At 34.8% G+C, this 25722-nt stretch overlaps 1 protein-coding gene across 1 annotated transcript in view; it reads right to left on the minus strand.

Annotated features, from left to right (window-relative positions):
- CPS1 (carbamoyl-phosphate synthase 1) overlaps positions 1–25722 on the minus strand; it is a 124268-nt gene that overhangs the window by 52217 nt on the left and 46329 nt on the right. Inside the window, exons 13-21 of the mRNA XM_073218157.1 lie at positions 24136–24231; positions 21005–21194; positions 19853–20010; positions 18230–18358; positions 15302–15446; positions 13488–13698; positions 11908–12106; positions 9901–10077; positions 6478–6596 (exon numbers count right to left, since the gene is read on the minus strand). Coding sequence (XP_073074258.1) covers positions 6478–6596; positions 9901–10077; positions 11908–12106; positions 13488–13698; positions 15302–15446; positions 18230–18358; positions 19853–20010; positions 21005–21194; positions 24136–24231 — 1424 coding nt within the window. The remainder of the gene's footprint in view (positions 1–6477; positions 6597–9900; positions 10078–11907; positions 12107–13487; positions 13699–15301; positions 15447–18229; positions 18359–19852; positions 20011–21004; positions 21195–24135; positions 24232–25722) is intronic.

A 25722-nucleotide genomic window follows, 5' to 3' on the forward strand; every position in this document is an offset into this window, starting at 1 on the left:
TATGTGTATGTCCACAGACTGGAATGGGGGAAGCAATCAATAGCATCAAAAACCTATGTCACAGTAAAGTATCATAAAAATATAACATGTAATTTTCTGTTACATGTAAGGAGATATATATATTTCTTTCCTTAAATTAGTTATCTATTTAATACACTTTACAGCTAAAGTTGTTCATTGTTCATTTTCTATGAGAAAGTAAAAATTATTATTAGAAGGTAAAGCACTGACCCTTCTCTGTCTTTCATCCAAGTTTTAACAACTTGTAGGTGATGCTTTTCCCCAAAAAACTTCAGTCAAATATAAGCACAAAGTGTTCTTGTCTGGTTTTGTCATGCCTCATGAGCAAGTTAAATAAAAAGTCAATAGAAACTAACATGTGTAGGAGAGGACATTTAAAGGGAGTGTTCCTGCTAAGGTGACACCTGCATTATTACATCTACCAGAAGTTTGTGGCTGCAGGGAAATGGCCAACTTTACTGAGCTCAATTTAGCACTTGAATGCCCAAGTGGAACTCGCCAGGCTTGCCCTAGATTGTTTTCCTAAGCAATAGGCAAAGCTATGATTTTTCAGCACTCACCAATGGACGTAGTTTATCACACTGAACATAGTGATGTTTAGGTGAAAATTGGACCATTTCAAAGCACATTTTACTCTTTGTTTTACTGCATTGACTGTAGTAGTAAGTGGCAGTGAAAGGGGAAGAGAATACTAATATAATCAAAATTAAAATAGTTTTAAAAATGAAGCCTTTACAATATTGGACATAAACAATTTCTGGATAATTTGTACAGTAGCCCATAGTAAATTAAGTTCATATCAACAATGAATAGAGAAATGGATCCAAATTTTGGCCTCCTGTACTTAAATGGAATAAGCTGTATCACAATGGTTATATCCCCTACTTTTGAAGATCTAAAATGGATGAAAACAGATTCCTTGTAAACAGTCAACAACGTTGCCAACACAAATTGCAGCACTATGTGAAAAGGGAGTAAAGTGGTTCATTCCAGGAAAATGGCCCAAATTGAATGAAATACAAAGGAAGAAGCAATTGTCATAAATGGCAGCAACCGTCCATTTGGTAAATCAACATGGTACAGCATTAATAGAAGCTGTCTTAAAACTAATCCTTTGAAGGAAAGATTCAAAACTTAATTCAACTTAGTTTTAGCCAGGTGAAAAGCAAAATTATGCAATTTACACAGGCAAAAATCCTTGAGCTATATATCAATAAGAGATAGCTAAAGAATCCGAAAAATCAAAATATGGAAATTAAAAATTTTTTTTAAGTTACAGGAAGAAGATAAACAGATGCTACAAAAATGTGATTAATGTCACACATTTTTTTCTTGTTTGTGTTGTTGCTTAAGTATCATGACTGTCTTTCAAGATAAAATTGCGAATCCAACTTGATATTATAAATAAAAATGTTTAGGCTGTAATGTTCTGAAATAGTTCTTGCTTACAAACAAGGCTTAGTGTAGCAGTTGACTTCCTTCCTTACTTATAGCAAAAGATGTTCAGCCGAGAGATCCTTGTACCTGTGCTTGTCTATTAATCACTAATACAGTGGAAACATTTATCATATGTGCTAGATCTATGGTGATTGGCCTATCATCTTCTTTTGACTATTGTTACTATCCAGAAAGTGTCTATTATATGTAGTCTTATTTCTTCTAGATGTTATATAATTCACGTTTCCACACCCCTAAGCATACATATATATGCTTGTGTACACATATATGCATATATGTGTGTGTACATATATATATACATATGTTATGTGTATGTATACATATATACACACTTACATATAATGTAGGAGTTAAATATCGCACATTGCAAGCTCTGGAGTCCTGCTCAAGTTTTATCTCAATTCTGTCATTTATTAGTTTGTGTTATCAAGGAAGTTACTAAGTATCTCAATGTCCCAGTTTACTACCTATAGAATCAGGATGATTACTGACTTCCTTAGATTGTGGTAAGGATGAAATGAAATAATGTGTTTTCAGCAGTACCTAATATGTAGTCAATAAGTCTGGCAATTATCTTAGTTGGAAGCATTCAGAATTGTTTGACTAATTCAAAATTCAAGTCTCTGTATTAACAGATAAGTTCTAAATCCATCCTTTGTTACTTTAGGGAATCATCTGTATCAGGAGAACCTAGCCGATGAACACATTTGACATGTTTATCTTTTTAATTTACAGCACTTTCACTTCTGCCCTCCAGACCAGATATCTTTGCATGACCACAACTGAATCTGCCTATGTACTAATGGAGGAAAGGATTACAGGTGAGATATTTGTAATTTTTTATGACAATAAGCATATTTTCCTTCTAGTGAATATTTATGAAAACGCTATCTAGGAAGAATATAATGTGTGAAAGAATCAGTTTTGGTAAGATGAGTGAGTGTGGGGAAAATATACTAAAATCTGGGTAGCTCAGTAGTGAAGGTCAATGGATAGAGCTTATGTAAATGTTGCAGTTTCATTAAAATTTCTCATAGATTCAACTTTTCTTAAACTTCTGGCAAAGTGATCTGGTAATGTGAAGTTAATAGATTGAACATCTAAATCCCAATGCATATGCATATGCATAACAGGCATTCGAATCTTATGTGATAAAAATTCATATCACATTGAGCAAAGAGAAACTTTTCAAAACCTAAAGAAGTCCACTGCAAAATTATGTTATCACTCTAGGTTGATTAATGCCACTACACCAGCTCATAAATTTGGAAAACTGCCTAGAACAGTCAACTTTCCTAGAATGCCCTTGGGCAGCAATAAACAATTTAAGAGGAAAAAGAGAAAGTCAGTGAACTCAAGAGAGGAAGAGAAATCCTTCGCTGCAGCTGTCTGAATCATGGTTGTCACCTAAGCTGGTAAGAACGGATATCGCTCTGCAAATCTCCCGACACTGCCTTGGCTGTGCTCATGTATTGGAGATGGCAAACTGGGTCCAGGTGGGAACAAGGACTCAGAGCTGGGATGCCTAGTTGATCATTATCACACTCATCTAACCCATCTCATCACCGTGAAGAAGGCCATCCTCAGCATAATGCACGTTTATCTCTGCCATTCCAGGCAAGGAATTTCTTACAATAATTTCCACTTTCTCATAGACATGAAAAACTTATCAGTGTCTACCATAATGCCAACCTTCTTACAATAATTGTTCTTATTTTCTCTACTCCAGTCTGTGGACATTCACATATATGCTAAATACATGGGTATATTCCATTTGGAAGTCAAATTCTGGACTTCATTTCAGATGACTATATGTAAATACAAATATACATATCTGGCCATCGATTCAAGTGATATTCTCATCCTCTCCTAGGGAATGTATTTATTGGATTTTAGAAGAATTTTAGCGTGATGAACAACTCTAGAGTGGGAATTTTTGTTCATAAGCATAATGGAGTGCTATTGATCTTTTGATAAGAATAGCATTGGTGTCACTAGCTATCATCGCTTCCTTAAAAAAACAACAGGTCTGTTATTAAAACAAGTGGCAATGCATCATAAAGAAAATAAATAAATGATACTCTACAAAACATCTAAGCAAATGCAAATTGTGATGCTGAAAATGGGTCTTAAATGACTTTGAAAATGTAACAAGTGAAAATGGGTCTAAAATCACAAAATACTTTTCATTATAATAGCTACCAATTTCATTTTCAGGGGGAGAGAGAAAACTTTCTTGTACTCATCGTGTACCAGGTGTTCTTTCCACTTATACAACTGAAGCTTCATGACAAAACTATAAAGTGGACATTAGCAGGAAGAATGTGAGGCTAGAGAGGTGAGGGAGGAAACATGCCCACAATCCACCACGGACAGGACTGTACCCTGATCAATCCGATCAGCTCCAAAGCCAGACTCCTTCCAAGGCAGCAGGAGGAACCAGGTGGAAACCACCGGCTAGCATTCCACACTCTATCATCATCTCTTTGAAGTTTCTCCTTTTCTCCCATTGAGATCCCCATTGCCTATTTTGCCAGGGACCTGAAAAGTGCAAAGGGACCTAGCACAATTGGCATCAGAGATATGCTGAAGCTAGGGAACTTAGGGGTGATCTCAAATCACTCCAAGTAAATAACTACCTCCTGGCCCACATTTGAAGCCTGCCCTTCCAACACTGGGGCAGTTGAGAATTTGAAACAAAGTGAACCATAAATAAATGCAAATGAAGAAGAACAACTGATCTTAACCTTTCTCCAAACTGGGAGTACATAATCCAGCCATCTAATGCCAACAGTTAATAGAGAGTGACTCTTATAATTGGAGCAGTATCTGCCTTGATACTAAGCCTCCCTGGATATTTAGAGGCTGAGAAAAAGCAGATGTTATAATCCAGGCTAATTGTGAAGATACTCAAAATAAGACAAGAAAACTCAAGTCCTACACATTTATATTCCATCAGCTGAAATATCCTTTCTACTGCACACCCTTCTGTGTCACAGAATGACTGAGACAGGTAGCTTCAGTGGCCATCTACTCTTATTTATCTGACACCTCTCAATGATAATCATTATCGAACTGCTATATGTGCATCTATGACACTCAAAATTAAAAAATGAACTCAACAGTAAAGTATCACTCAGATAATAATGAGTTCAGGTTTTAGATTTACTAACACCATGGATTCTCTTTTGAGTTCCTGAAACAAGAGATCATTATAATTTTTAAACTATTTAAAATTATTAAAAGCTTTATATAAAACAGTTTTATGTAGATTATGAACAAAAGAAAATATCTCTATTTACAAATGTGCTTAGGCCAGAAAAATGGAGACTGAAAATGTCAAATTATCAGCAAATAAATGCAACAGAATGTAGAAGTTTGAAAGATATTATAAATGATCTGTAACAGTGAGTAGTTCTAATCCTCCAAGGACCTTTTTCACTATCAATATATACTTATTTCTGCTTAGTTAGAATCTCAACCTGCCTTCTGGTTGTAACAGACTATTCAATTAAAACACTGTATTTCTCCAAAAATCAGAACGTCTATCAAGTGGAAATTTAAGTCACAATTACATCTGCTATTTTTCACCCCAGGTCTCTTCCACTTCTGCAGATGGCATACTGCAAGTTTCTAGCACCCTCCTGTGGTTTAATTGGAGTGGTTTCATAGGTATTTGAAATCAGTTGTCTAAAACTTAAAACAGTGGAACAGACTATAATTCAACGTAGAAGTTCTGCTGGCATCCTAAACCAAGAGAGGAAACCCCAAGTCAGCAAATTTCTAAGATAAATGTATAGGCCTGATTCTTACTTGCCATCTACAGTTCATTTTAAGTGCTCACTAGAAAGGATGACTTAGAAGCTGCTATAGCTAGTTTCATTTTTGGCAGATTGGAACGCCCAATTTTCAAAACCAAGCATTCGTTGTGGACAATTGTTGAACAGATGAAAAAGGACCTTGTTTTGCTCAAAAAGAAAAGCAAGTATTTTTATTGCTCAGTTTATGTGCATCTTGATTAGGTAAACACAGTAACCAGATTATATGTTGCAGTTGATAAATCATTGAGAAATCCAGGGTTGAGATCTTCCACTGTCTTCAACATTTTAAGTGATTAATTTCAAGAATCATTTACACCAACAAAATGTTTTCCCTCTGTAAGTATATGCCTAGTTTTTTAGGTGAGAGTTATTTCTAAAGGTAGTATATTGCAGAGTCCTTTTATGGGGAGAAGCTAAAAAGGATTACACTGTCTTCCTTAAATTGGTAATAAATGCTCCTCTTACCAGAGATCCATGTATAAAACCTACCTGTGATTTTATAAGCCTGAGGCACCCCCAACAAATAGTCCTCCCATGAAAAAAAATTTTTAAGTAGATTTTAAAGCACTTACATTATCAGAATACTCTGAACATGAAATGAAACTTTAAAAATAATTGGCCATGAAGGAGATAAAAATGTAAATTAGTGAGAGGTAAAGAATCTATTAACAAGAATCTTGAATGTGGCTTATTTGTATGCTGAACTGGAAATCACAATGTTAAAATATCAGTAGAATGTAAAAGGAATGCATTTGCTCATCAATATACAGGAATGTGTAGGCTGATATTAAAAGAGAATAATAGACCCCAAACTTGGAAAATTTACAGAAAACAAGAATATTATTTGCTTGTTAATTAATAAAATTTAAATCTAGGTAATGTTTGTTAATTAAATAGCACAGTAATTCATATATATAAACCAATTTTCATAAATTCAAAAGATCTAATAAAAAATTACTGTTTGAAGGCAATGGTAGGAGTAGAAAATAGTTAAAAATATTAGAGAATTTTCAAAAGGTAAACATCTAAAAACTGCTTTTTCTTCTGACTATGGCTACTGCTTTTCAACCTTGGAACTACTTACTTCGTTAAAACAGGATCTTGCCCAAATGTTTAAGGGTACGAGGAAGAAAAACTGCCCAGAAGATCTCCGAGTGAATCAGCAATACCACCTTACCTGTTGAGCCCTTTCAGTGTCTTTTCCATGTTTAAAATGTCTCGCATCTTGTACAAAAACCACTTGTCAATGGATGTGAGAGTCATAATCTCATCAAGGGACATGTTGTCTTCCAAGGCCTGCCAAAAGGAGAAGGGGTACTTTCTTTGGCAAACATTTTATGTCTTATTTGGTTGAAAACATACAGCAACCATCCCTCTGCATGTTATTCAGAGTACCTGAGGTTATGTACTGAGGATGAAACATATATCATTGACACCCCTCCCAATAAACCTATAGATACTGCCAACTACATCTGAAAATGGCATAAAGAGGTGTCCTGAGTTAATCAGAGTAGTGTGTACTCAGAAAAAATCCCCCTACCAGGCTCTGCTTTCCTGCTTTTCATATGACAGGTTACATTATATCCTAAATTTGGTACACTCTTTGGAATTAGAGAATCTGCTAGAGCTAGAGTTACGTCAAATTGGTAAAAAAAAAAAAATCTAGTAGCCAAATAATGATCATTTAACATGTATTTGGATAATTACCCTTTAATAATTAGCATATTTTTATCACCTCATTCCACACTCACACAAACCAGTGAGAATTTATGGATCAATTCAGCTTGGTGTAATTTCTCCAGAATATTTCCTCATGGAGGACTTCAAACAAAAAATTATTTTGAACGAGTTACTGTGACTTTTGTGCTAAGACAGGCATTTTACAAAATCCTAATATAGTCCAAACAATGTCGTAGAAACTTCTGTTCTGATAGGCAGCTCAGTTCTTTCCTCAAGCCTACTTTAGCAATTTCTCAAAAGTAAAATCACAACTATGGGTCATTAAGCTAAGTAGAAAAGGCAAATGGAAAAAGAGATAAACTCCCAAAACTTTCATATTCAAAAGATATCCACTCTTATGCTTTACTATTTTTAGATTGATATTTATACTCGATGAAAAATAACAATCAAATAATATTCCAAAACACCATATTTTAGAATGGCACACTGTATTTTTAAATCCCATTAAGAAATATATGTTGCTAATAACTCTGCTGTAGTCTTTCAGGCCAGGGAGCCTAATTTTCTTAACTCATTTCTAGCTTCAGAGAGACCATGATTATAAGCGTTGAGAGACAGCATAGCTTTTATTTCTGTTGACTAGAATAACATGACATCTAATGGGAATACTCGAAGGCATTGTCATTTCATACGTCTGTTTATGTTTCTTTGTTTAATTCTCCCTGTAAGTATAGTCACGTGCTCAAGGAGTTAATATTCTGTCTTGTTTTTCCAAATGATTAGTGGCACAATTAGCTGTTGGCCATCAACACTGCGACGGCATGGAACCTTAACTTGTGACACTTCTGACAGACCAAAGGCAGTGTTCACACGATTACACACAGTGATCACCGTGCAAAGGACGGAGGACCTAGAATCCCATAGTCATCTCACTGTGAAGCAGGACAGCCAGTTACATTCATTTTCGAGCAGGAAGCAAGACCCTGTCATCTCAGGTCTTCGTCTTCAAGCACTGCAGCTTTGCCACATCACACAGCTGTAAGGAAGTTCATAGTGACCCCCCAACAAGCATGAGGTTACTCTAATCTTCCCCAAGTCAAAAATAATACCCTGTATTCCCCCCAATCCAAAGAGGTGATGATCCAGTCATCCTGAAAAAAGATGGCTACAAAAATGAGACCTCAGAGCAAGTTGCCCTTTTCTAACAGAATCATGAAAGCAAGTGAAGATTTACTCACTCCCTTCCTGCTTTTCCCCTTCAGCCCTCCACAATGCTTACTCTCTTTGTCAAAATTGCCAAGTCCCCGGTTGCTGTGGAAATGAGCAGTCATGGTGACCTCTAACATACAGAAATCAGTTCCTTCTCCCGGCATTGTGGCAGACAGTAATTTATACCTCAGACCATGCATGCACTTCTTGCTCAGACATAGGGTGCTCTGTGCAAGACAGAATCCCCACACAGTCTCCCTGAATTCTCATCCTTTATAAGTCTGTTAGAAAAGAATGAGATATTGACTTGAGTTTTCCAGCCTCATTGGGAACTTGGAAATACTTCCCTTTTCCATCTGTCTCAAAGTGGTGGAAATATGATTCCTAGATATAAAGAAAAAAATCCATTTACTGCCCTTTGTTGGGACAAAAATTTTATGTGTATATACATACACACATATGAATATGATAGATTGCTTTTTAAACAAAGGACTGAAACAGGAACAATAAAGAAGGTGAAATAGCTTTCTAGAATGACCTTGCATCACTACCATTACCCCCTCCACCTCAGAAAGATGTTAATTGTCTATCACCAGGAAACTCAACATTGAACAATGTCCATCAAAAATACTAATATCTCCCAGAAGGTCAATAGAATATTCTGCATTTAGAAATCACAAAGGTGAGCAGTGTATACATTATGCAATGAAGGAAACATTCCCTCCTCTCCTGCCCATCTCTGCAGGATTCTCAATATATGGACATAACATATATGTTAGTGTGTTCAAAATCACTAACAGCATTGTTCTGTTGCTACAAAGGCAAATTACAAAGATTCCCTCTTAAAGACAGACAGAATTCATATTTACATCATCTCATCCCACATGCGTGCGCGCACACAGACACATAACATGGTCAGCAGAGCTTTATAGCTCCAAGGTGGTTTGATACTGTTAGAGGATTAATGTCTAAGCTTCCCTAAATGTCAAAATACCATTCAGGGATTTCTGACCAGACAGATCCCAGCTGCCCAAGTCACCTTTTATAAAATCAGATGAGCTCAAGCTTCAAAACTCTAAGCATAGTAAATATGAAGGGAGATTAATAGGGATTTTAATTTGCATAAAAGGGACTAGTGGTGGAAGTAAGAAATGTGGGGCTTTTGTTCTAAAAGTAAGACCAATAAAATAATTATATAGAAAGGCCTATAATCATGGAAGTTCTTTATAGCCTGTTACTGTTGTTGTTTAAACATAGAAAAAGAAGCAAATAAAGATTATTCTAAAGTCTTAGGTAGCATATACTAAGTGATATAATTTTATGCATATTCTTTTTTAAAATACAATTTTATACATTTTCAAGGAACAAGTAATAACAAGCCAATATTATCAAATCTGCTTAAGAATACTGATTTTATATGTGTATATACTAAAAGAAGGGAACATTTTATCTATGTGATCATCATTTAAAAATGCAATGTATCCTTAAACCCAGGCTTAAAGTCAAATAAAAAAGGGTAATTGTTCATTAATTATAGAATAATCTGATGAAATTGATAGAAGTCTCCAGTTTAATACTACTGAAGTGAACTAAAATTTTTCCAAAAATTCCCAAACTCAAGACCTCTTTGTGATTCAGTTTTATTTTGAAGTCCATCCAAGCTGACTATATTCTGGAAAAAAAAAATAGTGGCCCCTTGTCACATTATTACCTTGGCAATGGCATAGATTCGGGTGCTGGATGGGTCAGCCAGCTCTCTGCTGAGATCTATGCTGGACGGCCATTCTTTGTTCATTGGGAGACGGGAAGTGAAACCATCTATTGAGGGGTGGCACATCCGTAAAGCCTTCTGGAAACTCTCCTCAAAGGTGCGACCAATAGCCATGACCTGTAATACACATTTAACAGCTCAAATGTAAACAAAGAGCTTAATTATTTTTAGTTTGCAACAGAACTAGAAAGGGGATGGTTTTCCAAAAAGATTTAGAAGCAAAACGTATCAGAAGATTACCACTCAAATTTAAGTAGTCTTATTTTTCTTCCTCTCTCCTTTTCAGTATGATTTTGATGTAATGAGTCTTGAACATTATTGTTCAGTCTTCAACCACTTAAGGAATTTAGCTTTATTTCTGACACTGATGTAGAAATCACCTGTACCTGCTCTGGACCACAGTATTAAAATAAGGAATCTGCAGCCACAACATATAGAGGTTTCCTTAATAAGATCTTGCTTTTATGCATATGTCCTTTAGAATAGAAGGCAAATGAAGAGAAACCAGACATATATTAACACAAAAATAGAACTATTTTAAATGACTATCAGGCAGTATACAAGACAGGTTAGCTTTCTTTATAGCCAAGCATTAATATTAATAGAACCTTGAGAATCAAAACAAATACTGACAGATTCAGATTTTAAATGTAGGTGGAGACCAAATTTCCCATGACAAATTTAACATGTCTTTCCACAATCTTTACAGCTGATTGTACACTAATCAATTAGGAAAACCATATGGTGATTTAGTTTGGATAAGTTACAAGTCAGAACTAAACTTAAATTGACCTTGAAGCCTACTCAGTTATTTTCAGTGGATAAATACTGTCTTTGAATCTTTCCATGGAATAAGAGATTGCTATGCATTTTTAATCTCCAATTTAAAATAATAACAGTCATAATACTGCCCTGAGTAAACTTCTGTGATTCCTCAAATAGACTGGAATTCCCATTAATGTCAGTTTAGCAAATTTCATGTCAATGGTGTGACAAGATACATATTCATAGATCACTAAAGCCAAACAGATAACCTTTTCACACTGCTCCAAATTTAATTAGTAAAAGTAAAAATTCTCAAGAGCAGGAATAAACAAAATGTTCATCCAATTCAGATATGCAATTTGTGAGACATACTGATATTTGAAGAGTCAGACAATATGTTCATAGTTTTACTAGCCTAACCATGGGAGAGACTGCCAGAAATAAGATATTTTATTATACTATCAAATTAAGAAAATATTTTTGGAATATTTAATAAAATTTGTAAGTATTATATATTTAAAAGATGGCCCTAAAGTAACTAATTCTATAAGTAGCTCATAAATTTTTATCATTTTTAAATTCACTGTACATAATGATATGTGGAATACATTCAATAAAAGAGAAGCAAACATCATAATAAAGGAACGAATAACTGTCTTTGCTTAATATTCCACTGAGCTCTTGTCAGTTGAGAATTTTAGACTTGAAGGGCCATGAGAGATCTTCTAGTCCAACCCACTTCTTTTATAGGGTAAAATCACAATTTGCATGAATGGACTAAAGTTGAACTCTTAAGTTCAGTGATCTTTTAGATATACCATGTTGTGTTTTATATAATTTTATTTTCTTGATTTTTTTTTTTAGAAAACACACTGTAAGTTAGTTATATATACACAAATATGTTTTTTCAAATGTGCAAAAATAGTATTTATATCTATATATATATATGGCCTCATCTTTTGAGTAGGAGCTTTTAGAATCTATTAAATGGCCATGTAACAAATGCTTTACGTTAACTGTCAGAGAGATGTTGAAACACTAGGAAGGAAATGAAATATATATATATATATCTGCCAGTCAAGAACCCAGTATCCAGGCAACCTTAAGACTTTCAATGATGTTAAGGAATTGACAAAATAACTGAGAACAAGGAAGAAATAGAGGAATAAACCAAGGACCCACCTCTCCTACACTTTTCATAGAGCTACCAATTCGGCTGGATGTCCCATGGAAACGATCAAGATCCCAGCGAGGAATCTTGGTAACCATATAATCCAGGCTAGGTTCAAAGCAGGCTGATGTCTTCCCTGATACAACATTCTTGATTTCTGGAAGTGGGATTCCTAGGGCAATCTTTGCAGCAATGAATGCCAGTGGGTACCTACAAATGAGGAGACAATTTTTTTTCTTTCAGCAGTAAGTATTAAACATAGCCCAAAACATAAGTTTATCTCTCTTAGAAATTCTGGTATTATTCCACATCGTGGTATAAACTACGCTGACTTTCTATTCTATGAAGATTTAATAGTCTTTTATAAAATAATGTGTCAGGATAAAGTATAGAGGCATGGATCACAAAGAATTGACTCTCTATGCCTGACATGCAGTGCTACAATTCCCAACCTTCACCTCTTCAATCTAAAATCAATACCTTTCTTGATAAATAAAGTGCTCACTTGTGTATAACTTCCACTAAGATAAGAATCTGCCAAATATTCTTTTGAAAAAATATATACATGTCTGCACCTAGAAGATAGTGGAGTTAGCTGGTTACCATGGTGTATATAATAGTCAGAAAATAGAGTCACTGCAAGTTTGAGTTTTTGCTCTATCTCCAAATTACAACTTTGGGCTCCTTAAAAAACTAAGACTCTGGAGACTTGACTATCTTCCTCTGGAATGTCAGCTTTGGTAATTATATTTGAGAAAATCAGTCAAAGAGCCACATAATTTTGTATGAGTCTTTCAGTACAACTCCCCCATCTAACAGATGAGGAAACTGACTTGAGACATTAGCAATGTGCCCAAAGTCACACAGTCAGTAGTAGGACCTGGAGAATTCAGGCCCCCTGTCTCCTGCTTAGAGCAAGTCCTTTCACCACTCCAACAACACTGTGTAGCCGCATTAAAAAAAATACAATTTTTAAGGTAAATATTTTTCTCATTAAAATGCCATGCAATTTAAATGCCAGATGTTAAATATGTTAATAGAAACAAAAGATACTAATTAATTTTCCCACCAATTATGCTTCCTAGCAGTTGTTCAATGGATAGCAAATTTATTTACTTGGCTGCAACACTTACCTATAGAAAACCCTACAATGTTTAGATTTGTGGAGTTTTGTTAAAATAAAATAATGTGTATTAAATGCTTGATTCTAATGAACTGTAATTATTTGTCTCCCATTCACTATAAAACTAAAGAAGCCAGTTAAGGACTAAAATTAAGGATCAGTTTGCACTTTTTAATGATATCTGCAAAGTGCAATTAAGAAGCAGATTTTCCACAGCTTGCTTTGACCACCCAGGTTTTGATTAGCTTATGATTAACCAGCAAGCAAAGCCAGCTAGCAATACCATTTGCCTCAATCTGGCAGCAGCTCATTAATAACCATGTCCTCAGGGTCTTAAATGATTTGGAACCAGCATACAGAAATGGGGGCTATAGTTTATAAATGCAGCACAGTCTTCCACTAGCTATCAATTTCCCAATTCTATCTGTGAAGAATCTGCAAACCCATGGTCAAGCATTCTAGTCTTACCCAGTGGCTTTTGAGGCCAGGGCAGAGCTTCGGGACAGTCGGGCATTCACTTCAATGATGCAGTATTCCATTGAGGTAGGATGAAGGGCGAATTGAATGTTGCATTCACCCACAATGCCCAAGTGACGAACGACATTGATTGAAGAACGTCTCAACATCTGGAACTCCGCATTGGAGAGGGTCTGGGCAGGGGCCACAACAACTGAATCACCTGTACATCCAAGCAACATTCATTATTTGGTGTGATATCTATATAACCAAGTTTAGTGATTTAATCTGTCTGTGCGATATAAGACACAGAACAGTCCCAGGGTTAGTTGGAAAGGAATTATCTTAAGGTAATACATATAACACATGTCAGGTTTTATTCCTTTCGATTCCTGTTCTGCCTGTATTACTCTGGTGTACTACTTACAGAAACCCCTCTAACCTTTCCCAAGCTATTTAGTTATCAAGGCTTCAGTCATTTACTTACAAGATCGACATTAACTTCTCCAATTTCCCTTCTCTTCATCTCAGATTATCTCTCTCCCAAGTTCTTCCTTCCATAAAGTATCATCTCCTCTTCACCCAAATATTCCTCTATTTCTTCCTTGTTCTCAGTTATTTTGTCAATTCCTTAATGTCATTGAAAGTATTAAGGTTGCCTGGATACTGGGTTCTTGACTGGCAGATATATAGAAATTTCATTTCCTTCCTAGTGTTTCAACATCTCTCTGACAGTTAACATAAAGTATCCACCTATTTTTTTTTGTCTCATCCCTTCTGATGTTGCGATTCCTTTCCAATCATGCACCATCCCTTCTGCCTACAAACATGCTAAGATCTCTACTGGTTCCAGAAGCCCCTCTCCCAACATAGCCAGACAATCATAGGAACTATCTCCCTTATTCTTTGTATGACTAAACTTGAAAGTTTACCAATTCTGCTTATCACACATTGCCATATAATTCCTTTCAATATGGCTCACATAACCAACTTTGCGTACAGTGTCCTCTTGAACATCCAAAAAACCACATTATTAAATCCTCATTCTTGACCTTTCATAGCATTTGATAAAGCCAAAACCAAAACTGTTTCACAAAATACTTTCTTGCATGAGTTTACAAGGTACTGTACCACCCTAGTTTTCTCCCTATCACCTCCTCCTCACCCTCTTCTTTTTCAACACTAATCCCTCCTCTTTCTCTGGTGCTATAAATCTTAATGTTTGACCCAATTCCCTCTCTTTCTATACATATGCTTTTCAATACTTAGCCTGTACCTCAAGCATCAATTATTTCCTTTAAACTAGTAACTTACAATAACTTTGTATCAACTTCTTTATTTCTAGCCCCTTTTCTTGAATTATAGCTCTACTTTCTCAACCCTCTTCTTGATAGTTTCACCCACACCTCAAATTTAGCATTTTTAAATCCTAATTCATCACCTTTCCCTTCCTGAGAAATTCATTTCATCTGTTTGTATTACTTGTGGCTCATTCACTTGATGACACCCTGGTCTACTTAAGCCTTCTTAACTACACTCCTTACTTCTCAACATCAAGTCTTAAGAGAGTTTACCTTCACCATGTACCTATATTTGACCTCTTCCTCAAATGAAATCAAGATAATAACACTGGCCTGACTTCATAGGCAGGTATTGTGAAGATCAAATTAAATGTGAGAGTATTTTCAACACAGTAAAATACTATATATATGTGAAACTTAACCACTAGTCTGTCAGCTAAGAACAGTGATTTAAAGAAAAGAACTTAATAGAGACTTATGGGCCATCAGAGACACTACTATAATTCTTGAAGATTCTTTGCCTACCTGTATGAACGCCCATGGCATCAACATTTTCCATGTTGCAGACAGTGACACAATTGTCATCAGCATCTCGGACCACTTCATATTCTATTTCTTTCCAACCTGTCACTGACTTCTCCACCAGAATCTGGTTGGTCATAGCAAAGGCCTGAAAATTGGTGGCAAAACATATCAAAAAGAAAGGAAAGACACTGCTTTGAATATGGATATTTGGCAACATGCTGTGGCCTAAATCCTGGTCAGCAAGGAAGTCTCAAGCCTAGGTTCTGTCCTCTTCTGCGTGCCAGGAGGCGCAGTGCGTCAGTAAATCAGTGAGCTCTAGGAATAGCATCCTGCAGTGAATATGCCTGATTTACATTATTGAGCACTTGCCATTCAAAGTGCTGATATGACATTAAATCAAACTAATTTAGGAAAAAGAGAAAATAATTGAGCAATCAGGCAGAGAGAAATGAAATTATTTCAGCAGCTAGGCTTCTGTGAAACCAGAAAATGTGATAAGTGCAAATAAATATGGAAAAATAAGTCTAACGGCTTTGGCTTTCTCTAAAATAGCTGAGGGTGCTTTGTACAACGACACACAATAAAAGTCAGTGGATGTTGATGAGGAGAAGAAAGGAGATGATGATGGTTGTAAACAGTTAGCCAAGATGGCATGTGAAACTTGGGAATTAGAAGAAGTCATATGCAACTATTATTATGGTTAATCACTGCATAAGTGCTTAAATACTCTGAGTCATATATCATGTATGCCTGATTAAACAGATATGAATTAGTATAATTATCATTTCATATTTACTGAGTACCCACCGGTGGGAGGAATACTGAACCTGCAATATGAAAGAGGCAGTCTCTGACCTCAGGACATTCGGTGGCTGAAAATCCAAGACAGAAACGTCCCTTTGTCTCATAATATATTTGATTTACAATGGCAGTGAAAGGAAGAGAAAGCAGCTGGGGAAAGTAGTTTGAATTTTTTCAGATTATTAGCAGGCACTATAATGAAATAATAACTCAATGTTAGTTTCTCTGCAATGTGTCTCAACGCTATTTTTTGAACCTCACTCAACAATACAGGCTCCAGCATGTGCAGTTGAAAATATAATACCTTTGTCTCCACAGCTGTCTATGATGAGTGGTTAGGAAACTGTAGTCAGTGTTAACAATTTAATAATGATTCATATGTCATTAAGACTGACTGCTAACAGAAGAAATCTGGGAAACAAAGGGCATCAATTTTGGTAGCCTTCTGATGGAGCAGACATGCTATTTGGACACAAGGACGATTGAGATCATCATCACCTGTTACCTTTTATTCTCTCAAGTCTCAGATTTTATGCAAAAGACTAACTTTGGGACCTCGATGAGTTAGTGCAGCTTCGAATGGTGCTAAATATAATCTCAAGAAAATAAAGTGTAGCCTAGGATATAAAGATACATAATTATTCTCAAGGGAAAAGCTAGGGTTTTTTTTTTTCAACAAAGAAAACCATCCAATGACTTATCAACTATTTTAGAGGAATATAAATAAATAAAAACTATCACATTCTCAAATTGTCTTCATTGTAAACATTGTTAGACAATTTAATATCAGAATGGCTTTTTACTCAGTAAAATATATTTTTAATTGAGAAAAAATACACATTGCCACTATTGGCAGTAATAATGACATTGCTAATACCAAAAATACTGGGAACATCTAATATGCTTGAGGAAAAGAAAATTTATACCTCCATAAACTTATCTTTTCTTTAGATACATGATTCAGGGATTCAGAAGAGAAACAAGAAACATTTACATTAGATATGTTTCCCTTTTTTATTAATTTATTATTAATATAATAAGTTTATATTGTTTTATTTTATTTTATTTGGGAAAATTAAGTGCAAGTTGTTGACATGTATGTTTGTCATTATAGTTATTTAAACATATCTAGTTGTATTTATCTGTTCTCAAAATTCTATGTCAGTAATTCAAGGGACTTATTTTGTCTCACTCCAAAAAGTAAGTAGTGATAAAGCTATAGGCTCTGCTTGGCAGTTACTCAGCACTCTCCCCAAGAGCTCTCACAATACTTCTGTCACACTCACCTCCATGACTGCCATGTACATTACATGGGCCTCTTAGCTGCATATGTATTCATTAATTCAAGAAATGACTGTCAAGCCCCCAGCATTGCTAGGCAATAAGTTCTATTATGTGGGAATACAGCACAGGCAAAACTTCTGCTTTCATGCAACATATTTTCTGTGTTCATCTCTAATTTATTTCCTCAAGATTTCCCCTTTAATACTTAAGGAAAAGAGTATTCAGTAGTATTTTAAAGTGATTTTAACAGAATATTAATTTTAAATACTTAAATCTCACTTTTGCTTATATATGTATGTGTGGGAGTTGGCAGATAGCTCATTCATTTACAATAATAAGAGGTTTTATCATATACATTTTAAACACGTAAATTTGAGATAAAGCTAAACTACTCCATCTGTTTTGTTTCACTTTCTGGCTGTTATCCATGTCATATTATTTCAAAAAATAATGGGAAAAAGTAGACATTATATTCCTTTTTTTTATTATTAGCCACTAAGACATACTTTAGCATGATGGGTGTTTTGGAGCAGATCTTGAAGCAAAGATAGAACTGGATTGAATTCACATCACTGAAATCAATAGACAGACAACAAAGATGGACTTTAGAATGACCAAGAGTTTACCTGGGACCATCCGGGTTAACTCCGAGGTTCAGTGTAAATAATTGTGCTGCATTTCCCTTTGAAAGGTGTCATCTTTTGGACAACATGTTTAAAGAATATGACAGTGGTTTAACAAATGAGAGAAAACGTTCCTCATCTACACAACTTTCTCTAATTGAAAGGGTATATTGAGTCAGTTCTCTTGGTTGGTGAGAATTTGGCCTGTTAAAATACATACCTTTGTGCTGAGATCCAGTAAGGTCTCCTTATTGGGACAGATGCCTGAGCCTAGCCCACCCAGGGCATAGGCAGAACGGATCATCACCGGGTAGCCAATAGTGTCTGCTGCCTTCAGGGCATCCTCAATCTGTCAACAGGACCAGCACTTTTGAAAGCTGACCACACTAGCAGAAAGGACTGCACCAAGAGAGTCTAGCAACTCAGAAAAATCAGTTTATTTGGGGAGCATGACTATGGAAATGTTCTATTATTCTAACTCCTTTTGCAAAGTAAGTGCTGTTTTATAAATTTTAAGTAAAATTCTAGGGTTTTTCTAATGTAGCATGAAGGTGCTTTTTATTCCTTTTTGGTTCATTTTATTTTGCAGTAAAAAAAATAAAACAATAGCCAAGCCAAAATAATTATCATTAATTTGAGAATGGGAGCCATATTGAATTTTTAAATACAGTTTAAAAGTCTTCATCTCTTAATGAAACAAGGTTTTCCACTGCTGAAAATTAACTTGGTGTTACTGCAATAAGCCATTAGGAATAGTATATAGAAAGAAATTTTCCATTTTTCAAGTTCAGTCAGAGAGTAGTCCCAGAAGCTTGTTTTTTGGTTTTTTTTTTTAACTTGCAGAATACAACATATGGTGGTTATATTTTTCTGTCGTGGAATATTATTACACTACCAATGGGAATGTAATTACACCTTTCCCATATGTCTGCTTCTCATCCCAAGGAAGCAAGGACATAATTAAATCTGGCAATGAAGGAATAAAAGTACGGTAGGAGCTTTCCAAATGTTCACCAGAGCTATCCCGGGACTACTCCTGATTGACAGCTTTGCAACATGGTATGTACTTGATAGAATCCTTTTCTGAAACATACATAGGCCATTTTTAGTTGTCCTGGCAGTACTTGCTTTATCCTTAAATATTTGCCTATTTCTACAATGGGAAAGTTGCATCAAAACCCATCTCTACTTCACTGACTAAAGGCCTGAAATCAGGAATAAAGTCAGAACAGGAACAGATGTATACCAAACTGACTTTTTCCTGGTGCCTAGTAAAATGGCCTACCAACAGGTAAAGAATAAGATAGAAAGTGATTAACAGAAATGCAAAACAATCTGTCCCCTTCAAACATCTCAACAGAGGTTTTTCAGTCATAAATATTACTGATAAGATCCATTGGCTTTTTTTCTAGATAATTTCATTTTAAAATGTTTATGCCATTCTAACAAGAAAAATTTAGTCCAATCGTTTCCCATTTGCAGGTCATTTGCACATACAAGATGTGTGACTGATCTCAGGAAGAAGGTAAAATGACTTAGGTATTGCAAGTTGATGTGGTTGTTTTAACTCAGGAGATTTTATATTCAGTGGCATTTGAACCATTGATAAACCATTTCATCTCTTGGCTTATGTTTCCCTTTCCAGAAAGTAAAAAGTAATACCTATCTCTAACATTTCAGCATTGCAGCAACTAATACAAATGTCTCTGAGGTAATAACACATTTCTGGAAGAAAATATATGCAAATATAATAATTCAACTATTATTTTAGGCATGACAAATCATTCTCCCCAAAATGCAAGACAAATAGTGGCCTTGTTTCTCCAAAATAAAGGTTCTTTACCGATTCCACTGCAAAGCTTGGAGCAATCCTTTCATTAATCTCATTTAGTTTGTCTGAGAACAGCTGCCTGTCTTCTGTGGCCATAATAGATTCAACTGAGGTCCCCAGGACTTTCACGCCATACTCCTTGAGCACACCTCTCCTGAATAGTTCCACTCCTATAAAAGAACCAAATATAATCAGTTTTTAAAATTTCAAACTCTAAACATCTTTTTTAACAGATACCTGAACAAAATTTTTTTAATCTTAAAATTAACTCCAAGAAGCCACCTCAGTTCACAATAGAATTATACTTACAGTAAAAAAAAACTTTTTCTAATAAAAATTCTGAAGACATTCTAACAAAATATTTTGTTGTTGTTCCTATTTCTTATATTACTGCCTTCTCCAAATGACTTTTATTATCCTCATTAATGAAAATCATGTAGTTACAGGGAGCCTGAAGGCATTAGTCTACTCTCTTTTCTTGTAGGGTTCATTCCTATAATAAAATTCTCTTATTTAAATAATTCCAGTAATAGAGCCTCTATGTGAGTGAAAATCATCAAAATTGTTTGTGTTTCCACTCTTTGCTATCTAACTTTGACTAAGTCTTTTATATTTCATGTAAAAATTACATCACCAACTTCTTACCTCAACCAGCTAATGATATTCTCATTCATGGTTTAGTTCCAAAGGTCTGAAGCATTTTAAAGACAGAGTATTAGAATCAGGAGATACATGGAGGAATGGTAGAAACCGATCTAGGTTATCATGAAAATACATGCAAAAGCCAAATGCTACAAAGCCAACATGTAAGAGCACAGAGTTCATAATCAATGCTAATTCTCATTTTCCATTCATAATAGTTTCTCAGATCCAATGGTAACAAAGAAAAGCAATATCCTGAGATGGTAGAGGGAGACCCAAAAAAACCTACTTGGCCACCCTGAAACATTAAAGCAAAAGGTTTCTTTTTGTCCTTTAGCTGTTCTGTGAAATAAACCAGTAATATTCATCATAGGACATTTTCAGGTGTCTGCTATCTGCAACCTCACATAGTACAGGAAAGTTTCTATGGACACAAAGAGCACAACTGTTAGATGGATTAGTCAAACAAAAAATATTTTACATAAGTGCATGGGCCAAAACTCTGCAATTAAAAGAACTCACCACAGTTCAGAGCTGTCTGGCCACCCATGCCTAGAATTAACCCATCGGGCCGTTCTGCCTTGATGACCTCCGTGACAAACTGAGGAGTGATGGGGAGAAAGTAGACAGTGTCTGCTTGCTTTAAGCCCACCTCATTGGTCTGCACTGATGCAATGTTTGGGTTCATCAGGACAGTTTTGACATTTTCTTCCTGAAAGAAACAAAAAAACACAGAATCTGAATACCTGGACTAAAGAAGAGAATGACCATATTCAAATGAATGGTGTTACTGGGTAACAAAGCTTTTAGGTTATTCTGAGGGCTGTAGAGTAATGGGACTAGTGAGTGGAAGTAAAAGAAGACAAACATTTGATGAAAGGATGGCAGAAATTGCTTGAAAATAAAATTATCCAGAAAGAACTGACTGGCTCATGAGGGTCACTCTGAATTTCTTACCACTGGAGGTATCGAGCAAAGTTAGAGAAAAATCTAGAGAATTTAACTAGAAGTCCAGAAATACTACTGAATTTTATAGCTCAACATCTTAAAAGAATAAAATATTTTAAAAATGTAAATATGAGTAAAATAAAAAATGGCATGAGAGGCAACATCGAAGATGCTTCCCTTTCTAATGTTTGTCAGATAACAACATTGGGTGTACATTTAAAATGAAGGATAATGTATTCCTTTTTTGCTGGAAGTACTGAGCCTTTTGCTGGTTTCTATGTTATTTAAAAATTTTTCATATCTGCTCTAACAAGAACATTATATAACTGTTTGTACAATTATATTAAAAGATGAACATATGGCAAAAAAAAATAAAATAAAAACGTGTGTGTGTGTGTGTGTGTGTGTGTGTGTGTGAGTGTGTGTGTGTATGCATAAAGATATTCATAGTGCTGTCTTATTTCTGACATCTGGAGAGACTTCCAAAATAATTCCTCATGTAAGCGTCTAAGGATAATAGCTTTATAAACCAGGATGAGGGTGACACTTAGCAAAATAATTATTATGAAATATGGCTATATGTTTCTTACTATTTTACCTACCTAAAAAGAAAACAAAATATTCAGAGGAAAGCATAGAAATCATCCCTGAAAGTTCTATATAGCCTTGGGGAGGATCTGAATGAAAAATCAGATATATTTCATAGTACTTTAAATTCATTTAGTGCCTTACAATTTATGATGTACTTTATTAGTTTATTTGCTTTTTATATCAAGAGAAGAGAAATCTCCACCTAACATAAGTTGAGAGTCAATAGACTAAATGACTTGCCAAAAATCTCACAGCTGGTAAGTGGCAAAATTAGGACTCTAATCCAAATCTATGATTTAAGTCCTATATCCTTTCCTCAGTGTAAGTCTTCTCTTAAGATTTTAAGGAATTGTTTTAAAAAGAGTATTATCAATAAGATATTGAACAGATACACACAGATAAGCAAATGTATTTAAAATATGGGTTGGAATTTAAACAACTGAGTCCAGACTGAGAACACATAATCAAGCAAGAGTATCTTGCTACTGAAGAAAAACACCAACAGACTTGAGTATATTTGTAAGTATTTTCCAGAATGTGCTTATACAATGAATATAGCTATTTTTATAAATCAGATTGTATAGGAAAATACCCCATAAATGCCTGTGAAGAGTGTCTATTCATTTTTAAATTTATAAATAATTTTAAACCATTTTAACAAATTTTACATCCTTTTCATAATTTAGTTCTGGCTACTTTACATGCACCATCTAATTATTTTTAAATATTTAATTCATATATTCATTTACATTAACCTCCTAATGAATTACAGTATTCTATCTAATAATTCCTATTCTTCAGTTAAAATACAGAACTTCACCTAACAAATGTAAAACACATTAAAAACACAAGCTACAAAAATATTAATATTTTATACAATTACCAAAGAGGATAAAAAATTATATGCTAGTTAAATGTATTTCTAAACCCTAAACACACTTAGATTGTGTTCTAATCCATCTAAACCATTAGATATCCACTAATTATGAATATAAAGAGAAATTAAATCATAATACAATTAAGTAAAGCACACTTTGAAAATATTAATGCACATGGGTGTACACCAATGCATGTATGGATAAAAGTATTAAAAAATAAATATAAATGGGAAGAAGTGTAATGTAATTGAGGGCTGTGTTCTACCTTTCTCAGCAGACATCTATCAGATGAAAATTTGCATATAAAATACTGAATACATCCAAAAGAAAAAGCAAAAATATTTGGCCAACTGTTTCCCCTGTCTGTCGTCCTGATCTCCTGCCTTCTTCCCTGTGTTGCGCTCTCTGAGCCAGGTCTCCGATGAGTGGCTTTACCCTGCAAGCCTGAGGCAAGGTCACAGAGAGCTCCCTCTGGTGGCCTGATGAGCACAAAAATGGAGACTACCCAGGGAAACGAAGACACCAAAGAAAGGTCAAGTTAGCTCTTACACAGAAATACCTTACATGGAGAGTGGCGTTTTTTCTAAAGATTTATTTTACTACGATAAAGAGTTGGAAAGATCTCAAAACACTCTGAAGTAACAAGAAAGGTATTCTTTCCAAAGTGGGTATCAAATCCTTTTTTCCACTTGAAAATCCAGCCATATCATTCTGATAGGTCATCCAGTCCAAGTCATAGATGAGGGAACGGAGTCCCCTAGTGACAGGCAAAAACTTGTAAAGCTTGAACAAAAGGCACTGCTGCCTTTGCTCTCCTAACTGGATCTTCCCATTTCAACCACAGAGATGCCTGCAGCATCCTATGGTATGTCTGAAATACTTTAGAGCACCAAGGAATGTCCAAATTCTTCTTTCATGTGAAAGACAAGTATAGTTTTAAAGTTCACTGCCTTAAAAGGAAGGAGCGACAACATTTATAAATGTGGCTTTATATGTTTTCAGTATAAGTAGGTGGTAATGTAGATAATTTTGCAGACTATTCTAACCTTTCTAATTTGCAGATGTGCACGTTTGAGAAAGTTAAAAATCTCATCTGTGATCAAACTCCCTTTACATAAGGAATAGTTAAGGAAATTAATGTTAGTGACTTTGAAGAGGCAGTGCCATAAATCTAAATTATAAAATACTAATTAGACTCATTAAGGGAGTATATTAATTCTAGCAAAGATCTCTCACCTTCATGGCTTTTACAGCTTGTGATCCCGAGTAATCAAATTCACCTGCCTGACCAATGGACAGACCTCCGGATCCCAGGATAAGGACTTTGGAAACCTGTAATCAATAAAGAAACAGCATTACTTTTATTACTAAGATGGGAACAATAAGGCATTTTAAGAGGGGGGAAGATAAACTATATTATCTGGGTTTACATGGTGATTTAAAGTACAGTATTTTGAAAAAATATATGAGGAAAAAAAATTTAAACAACATCTCTTATTTCAAAGCATTTTCCAAAGTTTATGAAGTCTTTTCACTGAAGTAAAAAATTTGGGGAGGAGGTCTACATTTTATTTAAGCATATGTAAATATCTAAAAATAACTACATACATATATATGCAAATATATACATCTCTGTGTAGGTATATATATTTTAGATAAGAATCTCTTTAAAACTTAATTGACTTGATATATTGTATTCAATATTCCATGGTTACTTCTGGGCAAAGGATTTGCATAAACACAGAAGACAAGGGAACAGGGGTACACCTTCATATTTATATTTTGCCTTTACTTTACAGTTCAGTACCCAAAAATACACAGAGAAAAGATAACCAAATTATTCACACTGTATATATGATTTCAAGCAAATAAAGATACTTCTTATTTTTTGAGCCACATTTTGCCAAGCCTTTCAGAGAAGAAAGATGCTCTTGATCACTGCAAAAGGCAAAGATGTGGGAAATCTGGTTTGCTTCAACAAATATGTATTGGGTACCTATGGTATGCAAGGCACTTTGGAACCCCAAATTATATCCTTCCCCTCAGCATTAAAAAAAGAAAAGCATTTGAAGAAGGTGTTTGATATTCTGAGAAAAACACTACACAGTTGTTGGCTTCCTTAGCTACCAAGAACCCAGTTTGATTCCACATGAATGACTGTATTATCTCCAATCTCTCCATCTTGGGAAAGGAAGCTATCATGGAAATCCTTAAAACAACCCATCTAATTCAACTTACCATTTCATGTAACCATATAAATCAATTATTTTTAATTATAAAGAATCAATATGTATATATACTTGAAAATACAGCCTTCTAAATTTTATATAACGATGGTGTGGGTATGTGTGTGACTTAACTATGAAGGAAATGGATAGAAAACTAAATATTACCAGACACATTCAAACAAACAAGGGTTCAAGCCTTACAAATGTATTAATTCTTATCCATTTGCTCTTCAGAGGTAAAATAACATTACTCTATTCATGATGTTGAATAACAATTATTCTAGTTGAAATAAAAAATTCTTTCATCTATAATGGTTCTATTAGTCTGAACTATATCTCAAACATACATAGAACTATGGTTGACTAAGGAATAGAAAGTGTATCAAATTCTACACTAAATTAAGCCCTATTCTTTATTATGTTAATTTATGACAAATATTCTAGAAAAAGTAAACTTTAAAAGACTTGATTTTAAATCAAAACATGAAAATTCCAATGAACACCATCAAGAACAGACCAAATAATGAGATGCTAAAATAATGGGTAAAAACCAATATACCAATCATCTTTTATAGACAGTAAGATGGTTTACATC

The sequence above is a fragment of the Manis javanica genome, chromosome 12 (genome assembly GCF_040802235.1).
Source record: "Manis javanica isolate MJ-LG chromosome 12, MJ_LKY, whole genome shotgun sequence".
NCBI classification, from domain to species: Eukaryota; Metazoa; Chordata; class Mammalia; order Pholidota; family Manidae; genus Manis; species Manis javanica.